This window comes from Cyanistes caeruleus, chromosome 2, assembly GCF_971803275.1.
Source record: "Cyanistes caeruleus chromosome 2, bCyaCae1.hap1.1, whole genome shotgun sequence".
Taxonomy (NCBI): Eukaryota; Metazoa; Chordata; class Aves; order Passeriformes; family Paridae; genus Cyanistes; species Cyanistes caeruleus.
Window position 1 is genome coordinate 51,012,672 of NC_141702.1, and position 18,926 is coordinate 51,031,597.

General features: G+C 39.1%; 1 protein-coding gene across 1 annotated transcript in view; it reads left to right on the forward strand.

The window, feature by feature from the left end:
* The window catches only part of CLVS2 (clavesin 2), a 56,208-nt gene that overhangs the window by 27,490 nt on the left and 9,792 nt on the right, over nt 1-18,926 (forward strand). Inside the window, exons 3-4 of the mRNA XM_023924030.2 lie at nt 12,812-12,922; nt 15,387-15,607. Coding sequence (XP_023779798.1) covers nt 12,812-12,922; nt 15,387-15,607 — 332 coding nt within the window. The remainder of the gene's footprint in view (nt 1-12,811; nt 12,923-15,386; nt 15,608-18,926) is intronic.

Sequence of the window (18,926 nt, forward strand, 5' to 3'; positions counted from 1 at the left end):
TGTCTGGTGTTTTCCAGCTCTTGATGACACTTTGAGGCAGTTGAATGCTGCTGGTGTCAGCTGAAAGTATAGAGAGGATTTAGATAGACAGAGTGAGGTTCCTCGAGTTGCTATTTAACCAAGTCATTGAGGTTAATGCTTCTCCATCTACAATGGCACTGCAGAACTTTATACACCCAGAAATGGTCAAGAACCTTCGTTACGTTTTTCCTGCTGAAAGCTGGCAGCTACAGTGAGCACACCAACTGTTCAGTTGTGCTGGAATTTTGGGGCAGAGTTGAGCTGGAGGAGAGGAACGAGTTACTGAAGTGCCAACAACCACTGGCCATCACTTTGGGTTCCACCTGGAGGTCATTCTGCATGGCCTCACTTTGCAGGTGAGGTCTGTCACAGTCACAGGACTGGGTGATGAAATTTGCAGCAGTGTGACAGCTTAAAATAACAAAGCAATCTGTTTGAATACTGAGGGTGTCTTGGGACACACAGGACTGTACTTGTCTGTGATTTATTTCATCACATAACTCTCCATATCAGATCTGCATGAAATTCAATTTCTTATCGTGGCGTAAGCTTGTGTTATGTATGATCACAGCAAGTAACAGAATGAAATCTGTTAGAATAGCTCTAAGATGCTGCATTCTTATCCACAAGTTCTTCTAAAAATTTAAACAGAAACATTACAACCATTTACTCTGAGGCCTTTCTAAGAAGAATCACAAATGTTCCGTAAGGACTAAAAGAAAATGTTTATGTAAAATGTCTCCCTTCTAGAGATTTTTTTTTATTTGAAAAGTACCAAATGGGTCAAAATTGAAGTGTTTCATTTTGGGAAAGCTTCCAGCATTGAGTGGAGCATTCAGATACCTCACCCCATTTACCTCTAGGCTGTATCTGTTCTCCAGGAGAGACTGTTGTGCACTGTAGGAAAAAATATTTCAACTAAATAACAGTGTCTTTGTAAGGAAATGGAAGCTTAGAGCACTCAAACTACAGCTCCTAGGGCAACAGCAATAGCTAGGAAGAATTCTGAGATAATTTCCCCCCTGCTTTTTTTTTTTTACATCTACCTTCCTTCCCTCCACCCAGTGAACTCAAATTCTAAGGTAGCCTTTGCATTTTGTATACTGGCAGAGGTTTAGCTGCCGTGTTCTTGTCAAAGAACGTTTAAATATTCATGCTGCCTTTAATTTTAGTGCTGAAAGACTGTAGTGGATATGATGATGCAGGAATTTGGGCTCAGAAAATGGAAGATTTTTTAATGCTTCGGCTACATGTGAAGATTTATCAGCCAGGCTCCAAAACGGGCAGAGATGTCTGAAGTACTGCTTTAAATCATCTATTTCAGGAAATACACAGCCAGGATCTTTAAATGGCTAAGCGTACAGCTGGTGTCTGATATCCAGAATGTGGCTCAAAGTGTTTATTCAGGATGAGAACAGCTATTATAGGTCTATAGTACTATGAAGATATATGCACATCAGCAAATTTCTTTGTCTGAATTGCCAAAACTAAGGTTAACAAAGAAACATGTTAAAAATTATTGTACAGTTATTCCAGGTTGGATTTAATCACATTTAGGGGAATTTAAATGGTTTATCTGTGTGTTTCTTATTTCCCTGTGTGCTGGCAGTAGGCAGCCTGTCCCCACAGTGCCAGCATCTGACTGATTAATTGGTCTCTTGCTTGATCTGTTTTCCTTTTTGTTTATGTATAACTTATTCCAGTGCTTTCCCTTTTTAATATGGTAGCATCAAATTTGTTTAAGGTCTGTGAACTAATGTGGATTAAAAGTCAAGCAGCAGCAGCTCTAATGCATAATTGATCTACCAGTAGGGCACAAAGAATTGATTCTGGTTCCTAGATAGGAAATGCCTTTTTTGTCCTACGCTGGTAGTCAAAGCTGTTAAATATATGTTAAAGTGATTAGGCTACTGGAAATTGCCAAATTATCCATGTTAATAATTTTTTTAAGATACTAATTTTCCATTTTGAGGCATAATGATTTTTATACACAGACACACATGCACTCTGTTTTGACAAATTCCTTTTAGATTTCAATGCAGTTCTGTTCATTGGCAATTGAAGATGTCTTAAGTCTAGGAAATGTGATACATTTTGAGTCTGTATCTGCATCCAGCTGTGACCCCACACCTGTTAATACCTAACAGAAGATTTTGCTTGCTTAACTATTTTTTTGTACAGATGCAAGAGCTTTGTGACATGGTCTCAACAACAGCATCCATTTGTGAATGGATAGGTTGAAAGAGGCTGTGTCTGCTTATATTAGCATTGGCTCTGATTTTATTTCAGCTTCTCCTCTGTTGCTGACTCTTGGCTGTTCAATTAAGTGGAGGCAGAAGCTTGTTTAGGGTTTAATGTTTAATGATACTCTATTTGAAGTGAGGAGTTTTGTATTTTCAGCCTCCTTTGGAGGTGCACACGGTGGTCGCAGCAGGGGCCTTCACAGCTGTAGCATGAGCGACGCGGCTGCACGGCCGTGGCGCTGATGGCGTAGATGTGCCGGATTGCACGGCACGGGGCCTCGTGTGGTGCTAGTGGATGGGAAGCAAGAGACAGCCAGCAGGGTGTCTCTGCCTTCCATTAAGTCCACTCACGCATGCCACATGCTATCATCCCTGTGCTGGGGATTTAATTCTCTGGTTAGCATCAAGCACTAGCACTGGAGCGACAGGAGTAGAGGAAAGCAGAAAATTTAAGCCACGCTGTAGAAGAGGGCTGCAGATCAGAAAGTGGCTAAATCAGAAAAGTAGAATGGAAGGTGAGGGAAGTAGGATCTTTTTGCATGCATTCTTACACTTTCTGTAAAAAGTAGGTTTTACACTGGTCTAGTATCTTATATTGTGCTTAAGATGCTACAATTTGAATAAGGTTTTAGCAGTAAAGCAATAAACATTTTGCAGTGTCTAGTTATAAACATCTGAAGATGTTACATATGCAAAAGCAGTATCTTTGTAAATAATGCTATATTTAGAAAAAACACATACTTTCAGATGCAATCACCCTTTGTTTTGTTGCTAGAGCTAAGAGCAGAGCAGCAAATTGTCCGTTTCAAAACGGGAATTGAACTTCTTTCCTAGAGGTGTCGTTAATGAATGGAGTTAATTTGACTGTTGCTGACTTTCCCTGGTCTGTGAGCTGCCTGTGTTGCCCTCTGACTTTTCTGAAAAGACAGGCTCACTGGTGGTTGCCAGAACTGGGCAGGCAGTTCATTCCCAGCCTTTGGAAACTAAACTTGTTCAGTGTTGTGCAGACAGCTTGGCAGTAACTATGTTCTGTAATCCTGGTTCAGAGAGTGTGATGCATTGAATGTCAGGGTTTGCAGGTAAGGTAAGCCTTTGTTTAGGTGGAGAAATCCAAGCACATTTTTGACAGTCACTTGTTAAGATGAGTGACCTCAGCCAAGCCAAGAATGACTAACTTGCATAGGGTAAATATTAACATCTACTAGCAAATTGTTTTTTAATTGCCTTTGAGGAGTCTATTGTGACACTGGTTACTTCTGCTGGTGAGGAATTTCAAAAATAGCACAACTGTGGTAAGTGGTTTGAAAAATACCAGGTAATAAGATTATTTAACCTCATTTATTTTATATTTTTCATCAGTGTCTAAGTTGTTTAGAACTATGTGCTCTTATATGGTTTCCTTATGTTCAGAAGGACCCTTCTGTGTTTCAGTTTGTTCCCATGGCCTCTGATCCTGTCAATGGGCACTACTGGAAAGAGCCTGGCTACAGCTTCTCATACCCTCCCTTCAGGTGTTTATATACATCACTGAGATTCCCCTGAGTTTTCTCTCCTCCAGGCTGGGCATTCCCAGCTCTCTCAGTCTCTGTCCATATGAGAGGTGCTCCAATCCCTGAGTCATCCTCCTGGCCCTTTGCTGGACTGTGTCCAGTATGTGTCTGTCTGCTTTGTACTGAGAATCCCAGTGCTGGACCCCACATTCCAGACAGTTTCAGAGTTGAATTCTTTTCTCTGTGGGTATCCATGTGATGTGAACTGAGGCTAGTGTTGTTTTCTCTTGCTGAGAATACATTCACATGGCTTCCACTTTTATCTTAGCAAGAAAACATTTGCATTTCTGGTTTTGATCTCCCAACTCCTTGAACATGAATTTTCAAAAGTGTGATTTTAGGAGAGCTCCTACATCACATTTCTTCATTACTGGCATATCCTGATAGGACAGCAAACACATTAGCCTTGCCCTAGATGTGTATGGTAAAACATGCAACTGTTTATTTTCCCAGTTGTTGTGAATCTCTGATTTTTACTGGAAGATTTCCTCCATAGAAGCTAGCACAGAGACACCCATGCTTATATGGCTTTACAAAGACAGGGGGTTGATGTCTGAAGTTAGAATTCAACAGCAGTGATTTAGGGACCTCTAGAGTAATAACTTGAATGAAAGTTCTCCCTCAAACAATATTGAAATTCCCAGGTACCAGTGTGTACCCCCAGCAGTCATTCAGGAGTGCAGAAGAAGAGGGAAGCTGAAGTGGAGCTATCATGTGGGAAGTCATACCTTTTCAAGCACCTTTGTAACAACAAAGTGTAGCTGAGCAGTTCAGACTAATGCTTTCTTTAAAGCTGAAAGGTTGAAATAAATCTTCTTTCTGTACTATGACAAAGATACTTGAACACTTTTTGGAAATAAATTTGTCCTGTGGGGAACTGACCTCTTGAAACTACGTATGCCGCATAGTTCATGATACCTCTACTCTTAATAAAATATAATACTTATTAATGGATCTCAAGTCAGTATTCAATTTCCTCAGTAACTTAAAGCTTAATTATGCTGCATTCTAGATCTCAGTAGCTGTCCTCAGCTGATTCTTCTTAAATCACTATCGCTCCAATTTTACAGTTCAGTTCAATTCTCAGGACTGTCATTTGCATGGAGTGACAGATTAAAATTAGAGGGCTAAAATTGTTACAGCTCTTAGTACTTACTGCAGTGGTGGAGATTGATTCCTCATAGTATGAAGAAACACATGGCTCATAAAATGACTCTTGAAACACTATAGTTTTCAGTTTTTGTATTGTTGTGAATTGAAACTTACAAAGGGCTAATCCAATTTTAATGCAACTTGTCTGAAACTGAGAGTTGCATTTTTGGAGGAGCCTTGAATGATAAAATTGTAGGCACCATTTCCATTTCCAGGGGAGAAAGAGTGAATATTATGGTAGGAGAAATGGTATCTTTCAACTCAGTAACTTCCTGGCACTGGATAGCTATGCTGTGCTATTTGAAAACATGCATTTTTCCCTCTCTGCAGGATCTTTCTTCACCTCATCCATCTGCAGACCTGTGCATCCCATTGCCTGGACAGGTTCAGATTAGCTTCTTGCAAATTTTGACAGAAGGCAATCCTGAACTGAAAATCCTTAGGCTCGGTCTGGTTTTAGGAGATTGTCAGCTGGAATTACATACAAAATTACATGGAAGATATAAGATTTGGTATTTATTTACCCTGTTTGAGTTTAGGTCTGAAAAATCAGTCTTGACATGTAACTGTAAAACATGGGTCCTCCATGCAGGAATACTTTATATTTATCTTTCCCAACCTTCCTGTGGAAATTTCGAAAAGAGGCTAGAGAGGGAACAAGATGAATGTTTTTCTCTTGTGCATCGTGGTAGTATCTTGATATCTCTTCCTGAAATCCTTTTTTTATTTAATCTCCTCTGCTCCTCACTTTGATGTTATTTCTGTGGTTTCTGCCTTACTTTGTTTCTTTCAATCCTCATCTTAACATTATCCTAAAAAAATATTCCTTCATTTACAGGTGCTGTTTAACCTACTCATATTTGGAAGTGGTCAGATACAAGGAAGGGGGTGGTATCTGATAGCTATTAATGCTTCTCTTTGAAATGATCTCAGGCCTGTGGGAAGTTTTCTGTATGATGAAAAGCATCTTGACAGTAATCCTGAGGTCAGCAGTTTGGCAGAGACCAGGCGCTGTTTGGACAGTCTCACTCACAAAAAGAGGGTGGCTTCAGGACGAGGGTGGTACAAGCTGAGATGCTGGTGTGGCATTTCAGCTCTTACTATGCAGTCCCTGGCCAAAGACTTCTGCCTTCGGGAGCTAGAGTATGGAATCCTTTATGAACAGTAATTTTCCACATTATTTTTATTCCACCAGTATTATGAAAGTATTGCTACTGTATTTATGCACAACAGTTTGCAGTATAGTGGTTTTTTTTCTTTGTCTGTAATCTTAATCTAATAAGACATTCACAAGCTGCCTGGAAAACAGACTTTTTTTCCCCCCATGGGAATTTCCGTAGAAGAAATCACTATCTAATAATTGTCTATTGTAAAGAATGATTTTCATCACAAGGTAGAAAACAGAATAGAAGAATCTATTTCTACCCTCGTTCTTACTATTTTTCTGGCTGTGCTGATTTGGAAAATAGCATCAGGCTGTAAAATCTTTGGGGATCCTTTCCCCCTTTTTAATGTCTTACATTTCAAATGAAGTCTTAGAAATTAAGAAAAGAGGCAGTGCTGATAGTTGAGAACAGTATTGTCTTGGAAAACCAGCATTTTTCATTTCTTTAAAATTAGAGCCTCCATTTTCAAGTTCTAAGCCAAACAAATAGGCTAAGCACCAATGTTCAATACCACAAGTCCCCATCAAAAGGAAGAAAAATTTTGAAAAGAATTTCACAATTTCTGATTAAAACGTTAAAAAAAAAAAAGTCAAAACCTATTGAAGTTAATTTGCAAAGAAATAAAGTAATTTCAACTTAAAATGAAGGTTTTGCACAAAATACTTTCTTTATCAAGTCCACCTAATTAAAAATTGAGAGTGATATAATCCCTTTATCCAAACAGTGAAAGCACAAAATCTATGTAGGTTTTAAATTTTATTATATTTATATATAAACATGCATACACATGTGGTCAAATGGCTTTTAAATCCCACCTAATTAATTTAAACAATATATAATTTTTATGAGTTGCAAATTAAAATGAAAAAGACTACTTGAAATTAGAACAGATACTTCAATAAAAAAAAAGCAATATTCTCACTGGATAGATACCATCTCCCTTCTCATTTCATTCAACTTAACATAGTTCTATATGAGCTGTGGGATAAAATGACTAATAGAAATTGAAAGGACTGCCAAAAGTCAAATTCACTGGAAGCTTCTTAGCAAAATGACAACATACAGTTCTAGATAATTAAATCTTATTTTGTAGGAATGTCACTGAATGATGTTAATTTGCCTTTAGGTACTGTGCTTTTGGTTGAACACAGTAACAAAAATTTATTTGGGCACTTTTTATTTGTCTTAGAAATGGCTCAACATTGTATAATAAAAATGAAAAGCTCAGACTTGGAGAGAACAACATTTTAGTCTTACAGAGAGAAATCACAAATGCAGCTGATCCAGGCATCAAGCAAAATTGCACCACCCAAGACTTATTTTTTGGATCTGAATCTTGCAGAGCCTTAACAGAGAGGTACAGAGGGAAAGTCTCCTGTTGTTTGACAACCTGAAGCTTAGCTTCTTCAGAATTTCATAATTTTATCAAAATGAGTTAGGGTGCTTATTCCCTGCCAGTCTTGTTGCATGTTTGGCTATTCAAAGCTGTCTACCAGCTTCCAGTCTGGTTGTGTTCCTGGTCAGTTTTCTCCCCTCTGTTTCAGTGTCAACATTGTCCTTTGTTTTGAAAGACTCTTTCCTCACCTGCTGTTTATTCTCCCTAGTGTGTTTAGCCTCTGTTCCTTAAAAAAATCCAACCCAAATTCTTTTAGATGCCAAAGATTAACTTTCCAGTCTCTGAATCATCCAGTCCTCACCATTGGTTCCAGTCATGTCTTGCACATAGGTGATCTTGACATAAAGGTTTGTTTTGAGGCATTGCAAATGCTCATGTCATGGATGGATGCTGGCAGGAAGTTTGGCATTAGGAATTCCTTGTTCTTTCCTACCTTCAGTGAAAGTTACAGTTTGGTAGCAAGATGGGTGTCCTTTCCTGATGTAGATGGCAGTGGCTCGTGGTTCCTCTGGTAACTCAGCTCTTGAATACTAGGGATGTGAACTCTTCCTTCTAGTCAGAGCCTTTTTCTTTCCATGAGTTTCCACAATCTTCTCTTTAACATGCTAAAAATTAAGTTTAGTTGTGATGCATTTTGTAGCAGACAGAATGTTTGTTTTTTTATAGTGTCGCTTTCCATTGTAAAGAAACTATTTTGGTTCATCATCATAATTTTTTTTTTCTCCCTGAAGTGCTTGCCTTTTCAGAAAACCTAAAGGAGGGCTAATGTGTTCTCTTCAGGAATAGGTCTTAAGTCACAGTTAAGATATTAACAGTTTTGTATGCTTTCTTTGAACTTGCAATTTTTGTTATGAAGATACAGCTTTTGCAGTTTTGACTTTGTAACCTCTTTTCTGCAGATGCTATAGCCTGAATTCACCAGAGCACCGGAGTGCAGCCTTAAATAAAGGGTGTGAGTGTATTCATTGTGTTTGTCTAGACTGTCTTTTGAAGGACAGTCTCTCGACTGTGCACAAAAACAGTTTCACTGCACATAAGGACAAAAAACCCTCAAAAATAACCCCAGAGCACACATGCCCAAGCACTGTCTCAGTGTTAGTATGTGGCAAGGTGTGTCCAGACAGTCTGTTTGCTGTAGATGAGCAGCATGCTTTCAAGGCTCTGATGACAATGGGCTGCCAAAGCACCTTTGGGCACACAGTGGTCTCAGCAGTTTCTAAGACTGCATTTCTAAAAGCTGTGCAAACAAATTTGATTACAGTACTGAGTTCAGCCAGGAGAGCTGCTTCATTAAGAGTAGACTTTAGAGATTTAAATGTAAACACAATGCTCAAGGAGTGAAGAATGCTGTGGCCTTTAAGAAGTTCTTTAACATTTTGCATTTGATAAAGATAAAAAGATTGGTCATTTTTATGATATGATAACAGTCCTGACACCATTAAGAAGACTCACACTGGTTTTCAGTAGGAAGTTGTCACTTTCCTCTCGTAAGTGCAGTTGAAAATGACATATGCTGCTTTTGCTGTTACTACCTGTGCTGTAGGAGTTCCTGCTGGCCAAAGTGGAGCAGGGGACTCTGTGAAACCCTGAGAGCTGGCTCAGGTGATGGCCGAGCCCAGCACAGGGTGGAATGTGGTGTCTGGAAAATGGAAACCTGGCTTCTTAGTATGTGCCAAGGGTGGTAGCAGGCAACAGCAGCTGGGTCCTTGGAGAGAAAGCTTGTAAAGATAGTTTGTATAAATTATGTTTGGCAGAGAGGTTCAGATTGCTGTTTTTTGAGTCTACAGAGGTTAAAATTGCTGCGCTGTGAGTCCACAGAACCATTTCACAAGAGATGGAAACCCAGAGAGGGATCGTTCTGTGCTGCTGCCGGTGCACTGGCAGTCCCCCAGTGCTGCAGACAGTAGGGTAGGATTATGCCTCTTCCTTGGCAGCCTACTGTTAATTTTGTCACTTGCAAGCCTCATATCACGGGGCCTGTGGTCTCTGATAGTAGCTGCCTGCTTGACTGTGTCTATGGCACGGCCATGTCACAAATTGTGCTCATCAGAGACAGGCAAAAGTTATGTTCTGCTGCTGGAAGAGAGGTTACAGTGAATGTGAAGAAAAATCCACCCACTGTGTATATGTAATTAGTTCTTTTTTTCAGTTTGGTAATACCCCATCAGACTCATTGCTTTTTCAGTCAGAAGCACAGCTCACTTTACAGCTGATCTCCATTTCTTACAGTTCTCTGACAAGAGATTCCTTTTACTTAGAATTCATGGGTTACAGGCTCATCTGTTGAAGTGCAGTATGTCTGCAGAAGCAGTTGTGACTGCCACTGTGCTTGTAACCTAATCTGCATAAACCCCCAGAGGAATCAGTGATTTGAAAGAAATTCCTACCTGCTGTTTGTGTAGGATGACCATCTGTCTGGCAAATCCTCCTGTGGAAATCAGGTACATCTGAGAAGAGCAAGACAACCTTCTGACACCTGTTTCTCCAGCAGATGTAGTTGCTTATTCTGCTTTTTTATTTTTTCAGAAGGTGCTTTTGAGATTTGCTTTTGGATCTACTTTCAGGAGCCTTTGAATACTGGTCTAAGCACTGTGTACAATGCAGGATCATTCTGACCAAATCACCCTTTCTCTTTTTTGGCACAAATTTTTGGGGGTCCTAATTACATCTTAGGAAGTGCTTCTGAATCTGGGCACCACAGTTCAGTCAGAGACTGATGAATACCCATCTTCTTTAGTTCCAGGAAGTGCCTTTGGAATTTCTGGGAAACTCTGAGCTTTCACCTTCAAGTGGCATCCTCTGTTTGAGGGCAATTCCACATATATTTGTGATCCTCCTTGTAAATGGTTTCCAAGATACAGGAGAAGATAGTAGACGTGTCAAATTGGTACTTCTTAAGGATAATCCTTTTGTCTGCTGGAAATTTTATATCTTTAAAAAGATACAGAACATTCTGAGGCCACATTAGAATATAAATGCCTTTGGCACTCTGCTCTGAATCTGTGTTCGTACATGCCAGTTTGCCTATTGAGATCATCTTATTCACAAATTGTCCTCAGTTTGTGTGACTCTCAGCTCTGCTGAGATTTCTGCAGCTTTAAGTATGTGCTTTTTTGTGCATGGTATGCAGCATGGAGCACTCTTTGCTGGAGAACAAGCAGGGGTAATCCAAATAAACACAACTGTCTGTAGATTAATTGTATCTCCTGTAACTAAAGGTTAAGGTGTCATTCGGTGATTTATCCTTCCTAATGGATTTGTTGGATCACTATGACACAAACATAATTTACTACCTTTTGCACATCATAGCTGTGTCCTCAGAATGGTGTTTGGGGATTTACGATACAGAACAATTATATGTCAAATTATCAACCATCCAGTGTGACATTTTGTTAGTGCTGACAGGAATTGGGCATTTAGCAAAATGAGGATTCTGCAGCAGTCTTTCAATAGGATTGTTTTCTTTCAAACCTGCTGTTAATCAAAAGTTTCTGGAAAAAAGCTGCAAAACAGACCATTGATTTCATTGACTGTCGTGCTCTGGCCAGCCAGACGTGACTGGTGAGTGCTGTGGTTTTCATCCTCCCTATAAATTATTGTCAAGGTACTGCCTCCTTGATGGGAAATCCAGCAAGTTCTTACAATGTGAAGGCAAGAGGTACCTGGCTGTAAAGAGCCCCTGGGTTAGGCATGGCTGACAGGATGTGAATGGATCCTTGGAGAGGAGTAAGTGATTCGTACTTCATTATTCCCACAGGTCTAAACACATTCACAGAACTAAAGAGGTACTGTGGATATGCTGGCAATTGCACTTTTTCAAAGTCTATTCCTATCTGGAAACATTTAATGAAAGATTTCCTTCTTGCAGTTTCTGCCTTCCTTTTGTGACAGTTCTTGATTGGCTGGAATAGTTTATAATTTTTTTCTCACGACCATTTTGTCGGTGTATGCATATGACCATATGCTTCAAGTGGTGCTTTGCAGGTTACATCAAGGCTGCTGGGTGCTTCTGTAGGGCCTCCTCTCTGGTCTCCAGAGGAGGCAGAATAGGTTTATTTGCACAAAGCATCATGTCAGACCGTTTGATTGCCTCCTTTTGAGCCTTTGATCCCAGTGGCACAGACCTAAAGTTGCCTTTATTGCATCCACATAGGTGGAGGAAGAGAGGAGGAAGAGGAGGAGATGTAGCTGGAAAGGATGTCCTGGTTTGTTACCTGTATGGTCAAATGGGAGCTGCTGCTGTGAGGAACCTGGTTTTGGTCTGAGTGACTACCATGGCTGCCTATGCTGTGTCACCTGTTGAATTAAGCTTCAAAGCCAGTAATTTAGTACATCTGTATAACTAAGAGAAGGTCCTTCACTGAGAAGGTTCTGACATAAGCCATGAAAACAAAAGAGTATGTGCATCAACTGCACTTGTTTGCATCTCTTTCCTCCTTCCTCAATGGTGCAACCCTAGGAAACATAGGACCTGCCTTATTGCATTGTTTGCAAAGACAAAATGAGGACAACACAAGGAATTTGGCAATTGTATTCCAGGACAGAGTGGCTGCCCTCCTCAAACTGCCAAACCCTCTGGCATATTCTCTTGCCTTAGAAACTGAAAATGCATATCAGAATGTTTTCCTAGTGAGTTATCTGCCCCTTGTGATTTTCAGCAAGTAAAAAAGAAAAGCCATTGCTTCAATACAGATATGCTGTCCTTACATTTAAGTTCCCAGAAGACCTCTGACTATGTGACAAGAATTACTGTCATGGATATTGCATAACGGTTTATGCATAATGTTTAATGCAGTCTCAGTTTTATGAAATATGGATAATATTGGAGACATTTTGAATAGTAGTTTAGATTTACACTTTCTTTTTAAGGTGGAGACGAGGGACATTTTTAGTGCTCTTCAATGACACTGGGAGAGTTGAGATTGTTACTATTAAAAATGAATAAAATCCATAGAAGTGAAAAAGAGAAAAATATATTGCATGGATGGATTATGGGCAAATCATAAATGTTTAAAGCATTTCTGGAGGTTAGAAATGCTCTGCCTTTATTTGAATAGCAAAGCTATCTCAGTGCACTTCCTCCACACAAGGTGTGTTGCTCCTTGGTGTGGAGTGCTGGAACTCAGCTGAGAGGACACAGTTTTGAATAATCTTTCTTCTTGTTAAAGGTTTATTATTACAGTGAAGGCATTCTGGGAAAAAACAACAAAACGCTATTTGATGCATGTGCAACATATGTTAAGAATTGGCTGAAATTAAATATATTTGTTTTGTGACACACAGGACAGCTTTCCAGCTCGGTTTGGAGGAATACATTTTGTCAATCAGCCGTGGTATATCCATGCTCTCTACACAGTTATCCGGCCCTTTCTAAAGGAGAAGACACGAAAAAGGGTATTCTTCTTTTTAATTGCCTATTTCCTGGCTGTTGTCATCAGCAGATGCATCATACTCTAATGAAGTAGATTAACATGAGATAGCAGCTTGCTATTGGTGGAAATGTTTAAATATATCTGTGTTTTAAAGGGTACCTTCTACTGTTTTAGAAACTTTAGAACATTATTCTTTAAGGACACAGTCAAGAAGTGAACTTAAATGTATTTTCAAATGTAAGCATATGCTTACTCCTGGGGCTGATATATAAAAAAATATTACAAACATTATAGTTTCTATTAAGATTGTATTCAGTTCTGTTCTGCTTAATTTCTGTAAAAAATATTTGTGTCTTTCTTTTAAAAACAAAGTTAGTGACTGCCACAAAGTCCTATCCTAGTGTGATTTCCTTGACATTACCATGAGCTAAAATACCCAGCTGGCATCTAGTAGTATTAGTTTGCAAATACTAATTTGAATGAAAGCCAATAGAAGGGAATTTGTGTGCATGCATCTGTGCATAAGCATGAGCAGCCTCTGAGATGTTGCTGAATTTGTACCATTTGCACCAGGGCAATTAAATTATAGCTTGGTGGTGATAGCATACAGAATGGTATTATTTCTGTAACAGGAACTTTGTCATCCAGGAAAACACAATCAACATCATGTACAGGGGCAGTACAAAGAACATGATTTTTTTTTTAATGGAAGCAGCTCTCTATTTTTTCTCCTCAACACACTCTGCAAGGCCACAATGATCCTTGGTGTTGAGCTGGTTTTTACTGACAGGTTATGCTTGAGAGGCCTCTGGTATTTACAGATTTTTGCACTATAGATCACAAAGCCTTTTATGTAATATCTGTTATAAATATGCAAATAAAGCCCCATTTTGCAGGATTCAGTTGCACTCTGTTGACTGCAGCTTCTGCAAAGAACATCGTAGTGCCAGATATGTCTGAGGCCTTTTCAACTCAAGTGCTGCATATGCAGAACTAGGGAGTAAAGTGCAGCTCATAGGAGTGTTACAGCATTAAAAATAAGTGACAAGGCAGTTGAGCATAGAGGCTTATCAGCTAGCATCTAAATTTTTATTTAGACACTTGAGTCAATGGCATATATTTGCAGAAATGCTGACTTTTTAAACCTGTTTTTTGTCAATACCAAATACCTATAAAAAGTAGTAAGGTGGTTAAATATTGATTTACACTTGTAAATATAGCGTCAAAATGTGAAAGCTATTACCAGCACATAAAGCTTAAAATTAGCTTTAAAAAAAATTATTAGATGCAGAACAAATGATAGGAAAAAAAGCTCCAAACCCAAAAGAATTCTCTTTAGGTTTTTATCTGTTGTTTTTATCCTGAATTATGATTTTTTTCAATTTGTCATGTATATTTGCAGCTGATACTTATATTCAGATAAATGCAGTACTAGGCATATATAAAAACAATTGCTAAGAAATGAAACACTTAGCTGTGAAAGCACTATAAAGCAAATAACTTTCACCATTAATAAACATTCTTTTGCAAAAGGATAAATTCCTTTCTGAGATGGAAGAAAATCACTAGTTTTGCACAGTCATATTAACTTTCCTGGGACTACAGCTGACTGGAAGGTGGTCTGAAGTAAGCAATAAAAGACAAGCATATATTTGGTCTTTGTCTTTCAGCGTCTTCAATTTAACTCTTATAAATCATGCTAAGGGTATAGATGCCCAGGGGAGTCCCTGCAAGGTGAAGTGGACTGTGGAGGATCTCTGAGGGGAAGCACTAAAGTTAAACATAAATACAAGTATTCATGTCATGTCATACTAATATATAGATATATAAATATAAAGTATATATGACTATCAGTCTACCAAAACATTGATGGAAAATATCAAATAATCCATCAGCTATTCCCTCAGTGTTGTCACAAGGGATTATTTTACTGTTATTACTTTCTTCATTTATTGTCAAGTATAAATAGCAGTTACTGGTATGACTAGATTAAGGAAGAAAAGTTTTTCATCACTGTTACCAATACTCTGCACAATATATCTTATTTATAGGACTCATGGCTGCATGCTGAAAGTCAGTATATATTCCTTCTTGTATATGGCTCATTTTAATTTATTTATTATAATCTTAATTTATTAACTTAATTCACAGAATCAGGGAGAACAATTGACAAGAGATTAACAAGGCAGTTTATCTATCTAATATTCTGTCCATCTAGATACCAGACACCAGTTCTTACCCTCCCTAAGTCCCTTTCCCTGCAAACATTTTAAGTTATTTATGCTTTAATCACTTTGGAGATTTATGAACATGGTGTGACCGTGCTTAAGGGAGAGGTGATGTGTGCCTTCCTCTGCACCTCTGTTAGCCCAACACAACCAGAATGTTTAAGTTGTACAATATCCTCTTAACAATGATGATGTCATTTGGGCTTTGATGTTTTTTTGATGATAGCCCTGTGTTTTTACCTGCATGTGTAAATACAGATATTCCTGCATGGTAACAACCTCAACAGCCTGCATCAGCTCATACACCCTGAGATCCTGCCTTCAGAGTTTGGAGGAATGTTGCCCCCCTATGACATGGGGACGTGGGCGAGAACACTGCTTGACCATGAATACGATGACGACAGTGAATGCAATGCGGACTCCTACAACACTCCTGCAAAGGATATAGAAAAGGACCTCTCTCCCAAATCCATGAAAAGGTGAGTTAAAGGTACTGTTGTCTTCTAGTATTGCCATGAGGTTAAAATTTGCCTTCTTCCTTCTTTATGAATCTGTAAGTAGTTCACGTATAGGTAGCTATAGGAAATTCCTACATAGTTCCTATTATATAGGAAGACAGTTGGGTTTTTTCCCCCTTTCCTAAAAAGATCAGTGTTGTTGAGAGACCATGGCCTTGATTATTACACATGTGAGTTGTGAACTCAGTACAGCTGATTATTTCAGTGGTGCCATATAGGTTGTATATACAGCGCTGTCTTTGGAATAAGCTATCTCACCTCAGCCTACAGCACTTATTAGAGAAACAGTGCTAGCTGGAGTGAGCCTCTATGCAGAGGGTAAATTTGGGCCAATTATCTTTCTGGGTGGTGATGTTAGCTCTTATCTTCCTCCATCTCGTAGCCCACTGCCTGGTACCCACGAGCCTATAGGTGCCAGGACATTTACAGCATCTGAACCATCAATCACAGTGACTCCATGCCTAACAAAATATGAGGAAAACCAGGACCAAAATCAGTGCCAGTTGTTATACTCAAGTCTGGTAAACATCCTGGCATTCTGATATTCTTCTCTTTGAGGAGGTACAGTGCAACTGCTTGCTGCATTTTACCATTCAGAATAAAGTATAGGAAAGTCCTAAGTATAGGAAGAGCTCAGTTACCTCTCCAGTAACTCCAGTAACTGTGGAAGCAGTGAGGTCATTAACTTGGAAGGGGTGAGTCTGATCCAAGCTTGCCAAGGCAGTAGGAGGAAAAAGGGTAAAGATTACAACTGTGATAGAAAAGGTAGCAGAAAGGGCAGCAGAAAGGGCAGCAAAAGTCAGAGTGCAGCTCATAAGGGGCAGGCCTAGCATTGGATCAAAAAAGAACAAATAAGACAGAAACCAATATATAAAGTCATTAAAAATAAGTTAGGATATGCTAGGCTGGGAACCCAGTTTCAGGAGACAGCATGTGATGCAAAAGGGAAAGAAACTCTGGAAACAGATCAAACAAGATAAAATATTTTCAGATTTCTCAGCCAGGAAGATGATATTGGCTGGAAAATGTTGCCTAGACTGGGAAGGACGATGTGGTTTAAAAGGGAGATATTTTTATGGAAACAGAAGACAACATATGATTGCTATAGGAAATAAAAAAGAAAAAAAGCAGTAAAGTTCAAGGATTTTGTGTTGAAAAAACCTTCACTCTATTGAAAGTGGGAAATAGCAAGAAACTGAATAGAAATGAGCTAGAATAAGAAGTTAAAAAGGGTTCTGAAACTGTATAACAGGGATGCTGGAATAGTTGCAAACCTGGTGTCAAATTCCCAGTGAGGGAGGGAGTTTTGGCCATAAATTCCCAGAACCTCCAAAATCCCCAGTGCCCCAGTGCATATATGAAGCTAGAATTGTGTAACTAACATAATAAATGGGACTGAGAAAAAGAGGCAGGGGAGGGGAAAGGTGAGCAATACACTTTTATATGATTTGCATGCAATACAAGCATTATGAGACACTAGAGAAGCTGTCTTAGACAGAAGGATGGAATTAAGGAACTGAAATGCAGAAGTCCTGCTGCAAAATGATGACGTGAGAGTAAGTAACTTCATCCAAGGGTGCAACAAAAAATATGAGAAGGCCTGTGACAAGTCCTTTTGGAGCTGCCTGTTTGGAGCAGAGTGTTCCAGATTGTCCTGGGCAAGCATATTATTAAGTGGAAAAGCAGTGAGTGGAAAAGAGTTGACCAGATTCTTAATTTTTTCTCAATTAATTTTTATTTTCATTTAACTTGTTCTTGAAAACTCTTTTCATACTCTATTACACTTCAGTGTAAGCTTCAAATTGATATTCTTTCAGTCTGGGTGATCTAACAAAGTAGGAGACCTAGTACAGAAAATAAACATGTTGAAATCTCTATCTATATAATATTATGCTAAAGTTTCTTCACCTTCTATGCATGCTTTCTCAGTTAGAATGCCTCCAGCATCTGCTGGAATCCTTGTTCCCTGCTGCTGGACATAAAAAGTGCTAAATAGACTTACTGTGGCTAGTACTAAGACTGACAGAAAGCCCCAAGCCTTCAGTGTATTAAGCACACAGATCCTGTTAGAACATAAATAGAAAAGTTAAGATAAAAAAGATAAACTCTATTTAATTAAAAATTAAATTTAATTTGGTTTCAGCAACTGATGGTTGTTTCAGTTTAAACCCAGAGTCAGTAGGATATATTAGTGCAGAAGATTTTTAACATATTAAAAATCATGACTAAGGCAATGAAAAGTGCTTATCTTAGAACAAGTTTCACAAGCATCTGGCAGATCTCCAACAATTTTCTTGTTTAATTTGGCTTACCATTTTAAAATTAGTTTACTATCCTGAATGTCCTTTTAAAACCAAAATCCTGCAGAGAATTAATCTCTTTCTTACTTATTTGTTGTCCCCAATGTGAACCACTGACATTCCTCCAAACCTCCTTGAATTTTTGGTGACTTGGATGACCTTACCTTGAAAAGAAGGTTGACTGGGGGGATGATGATGGAGATAAGGAGGAATTAATGCCACCTCTAGCACAGACCTCTGGGGAGAACTTATTTATGTCATCTGGCAACATTGCAGCTGTCTCAGCAGTCAGGTTTAGCCTGTGGCTGTCATCCTGAGGCACCCAGCTGGAGACCTGCATCCTCTTCTCACCTAACCCAGCAGGGCAGGTGTCTGTGTTGATAAACTTTGCAGAGGAGCTGTGGTTTGGTTCCTCACCTCTGCAACGGGACTTTATAGTATAACTCAGTCCCACTGTGTTTTCTCAAAATGTATTCAGTAATGTTTGTAAAGTTATTTTGGAGATGTAGGTAGAAGACAAGGAGCTATAGACATAAATGTTTTTCCTTCCACATACCTTCATTTGTGAGTTGCTGGTGAATGGGATGAAGCATGATATTAAATTTCTGTTTAAAACTGGGTGCAAATTATTTCTCCTTCTTCTCCAAGGCATTTGGGCATCTGAGCTTACAAACCATGGATCAGGATTGGTGCAATTCAATTTTCACACCTTCACTGGGGTTTTGGAGGCCCTGGGAATTTATGGCCAGGAATTGGAGGCCAGGTTTGCAGCCATTCCAGCTCCCCTTCAGTTTTCCCCAGATGAAAACTGGAAACCCTGTCTGCTCAGTCATCGGCAGCCGAGGAAAAGGCTCCGTTTTAGCACTTACATCCACTTGGCAAAGCTTTGAAGTTAATTTGCTTCCACAGCAATTTTTATCATGATGAACTGGATTTTCCATGAGTGCAGTTTCCCACCAGCAAATTTTCAATCAGCTTTG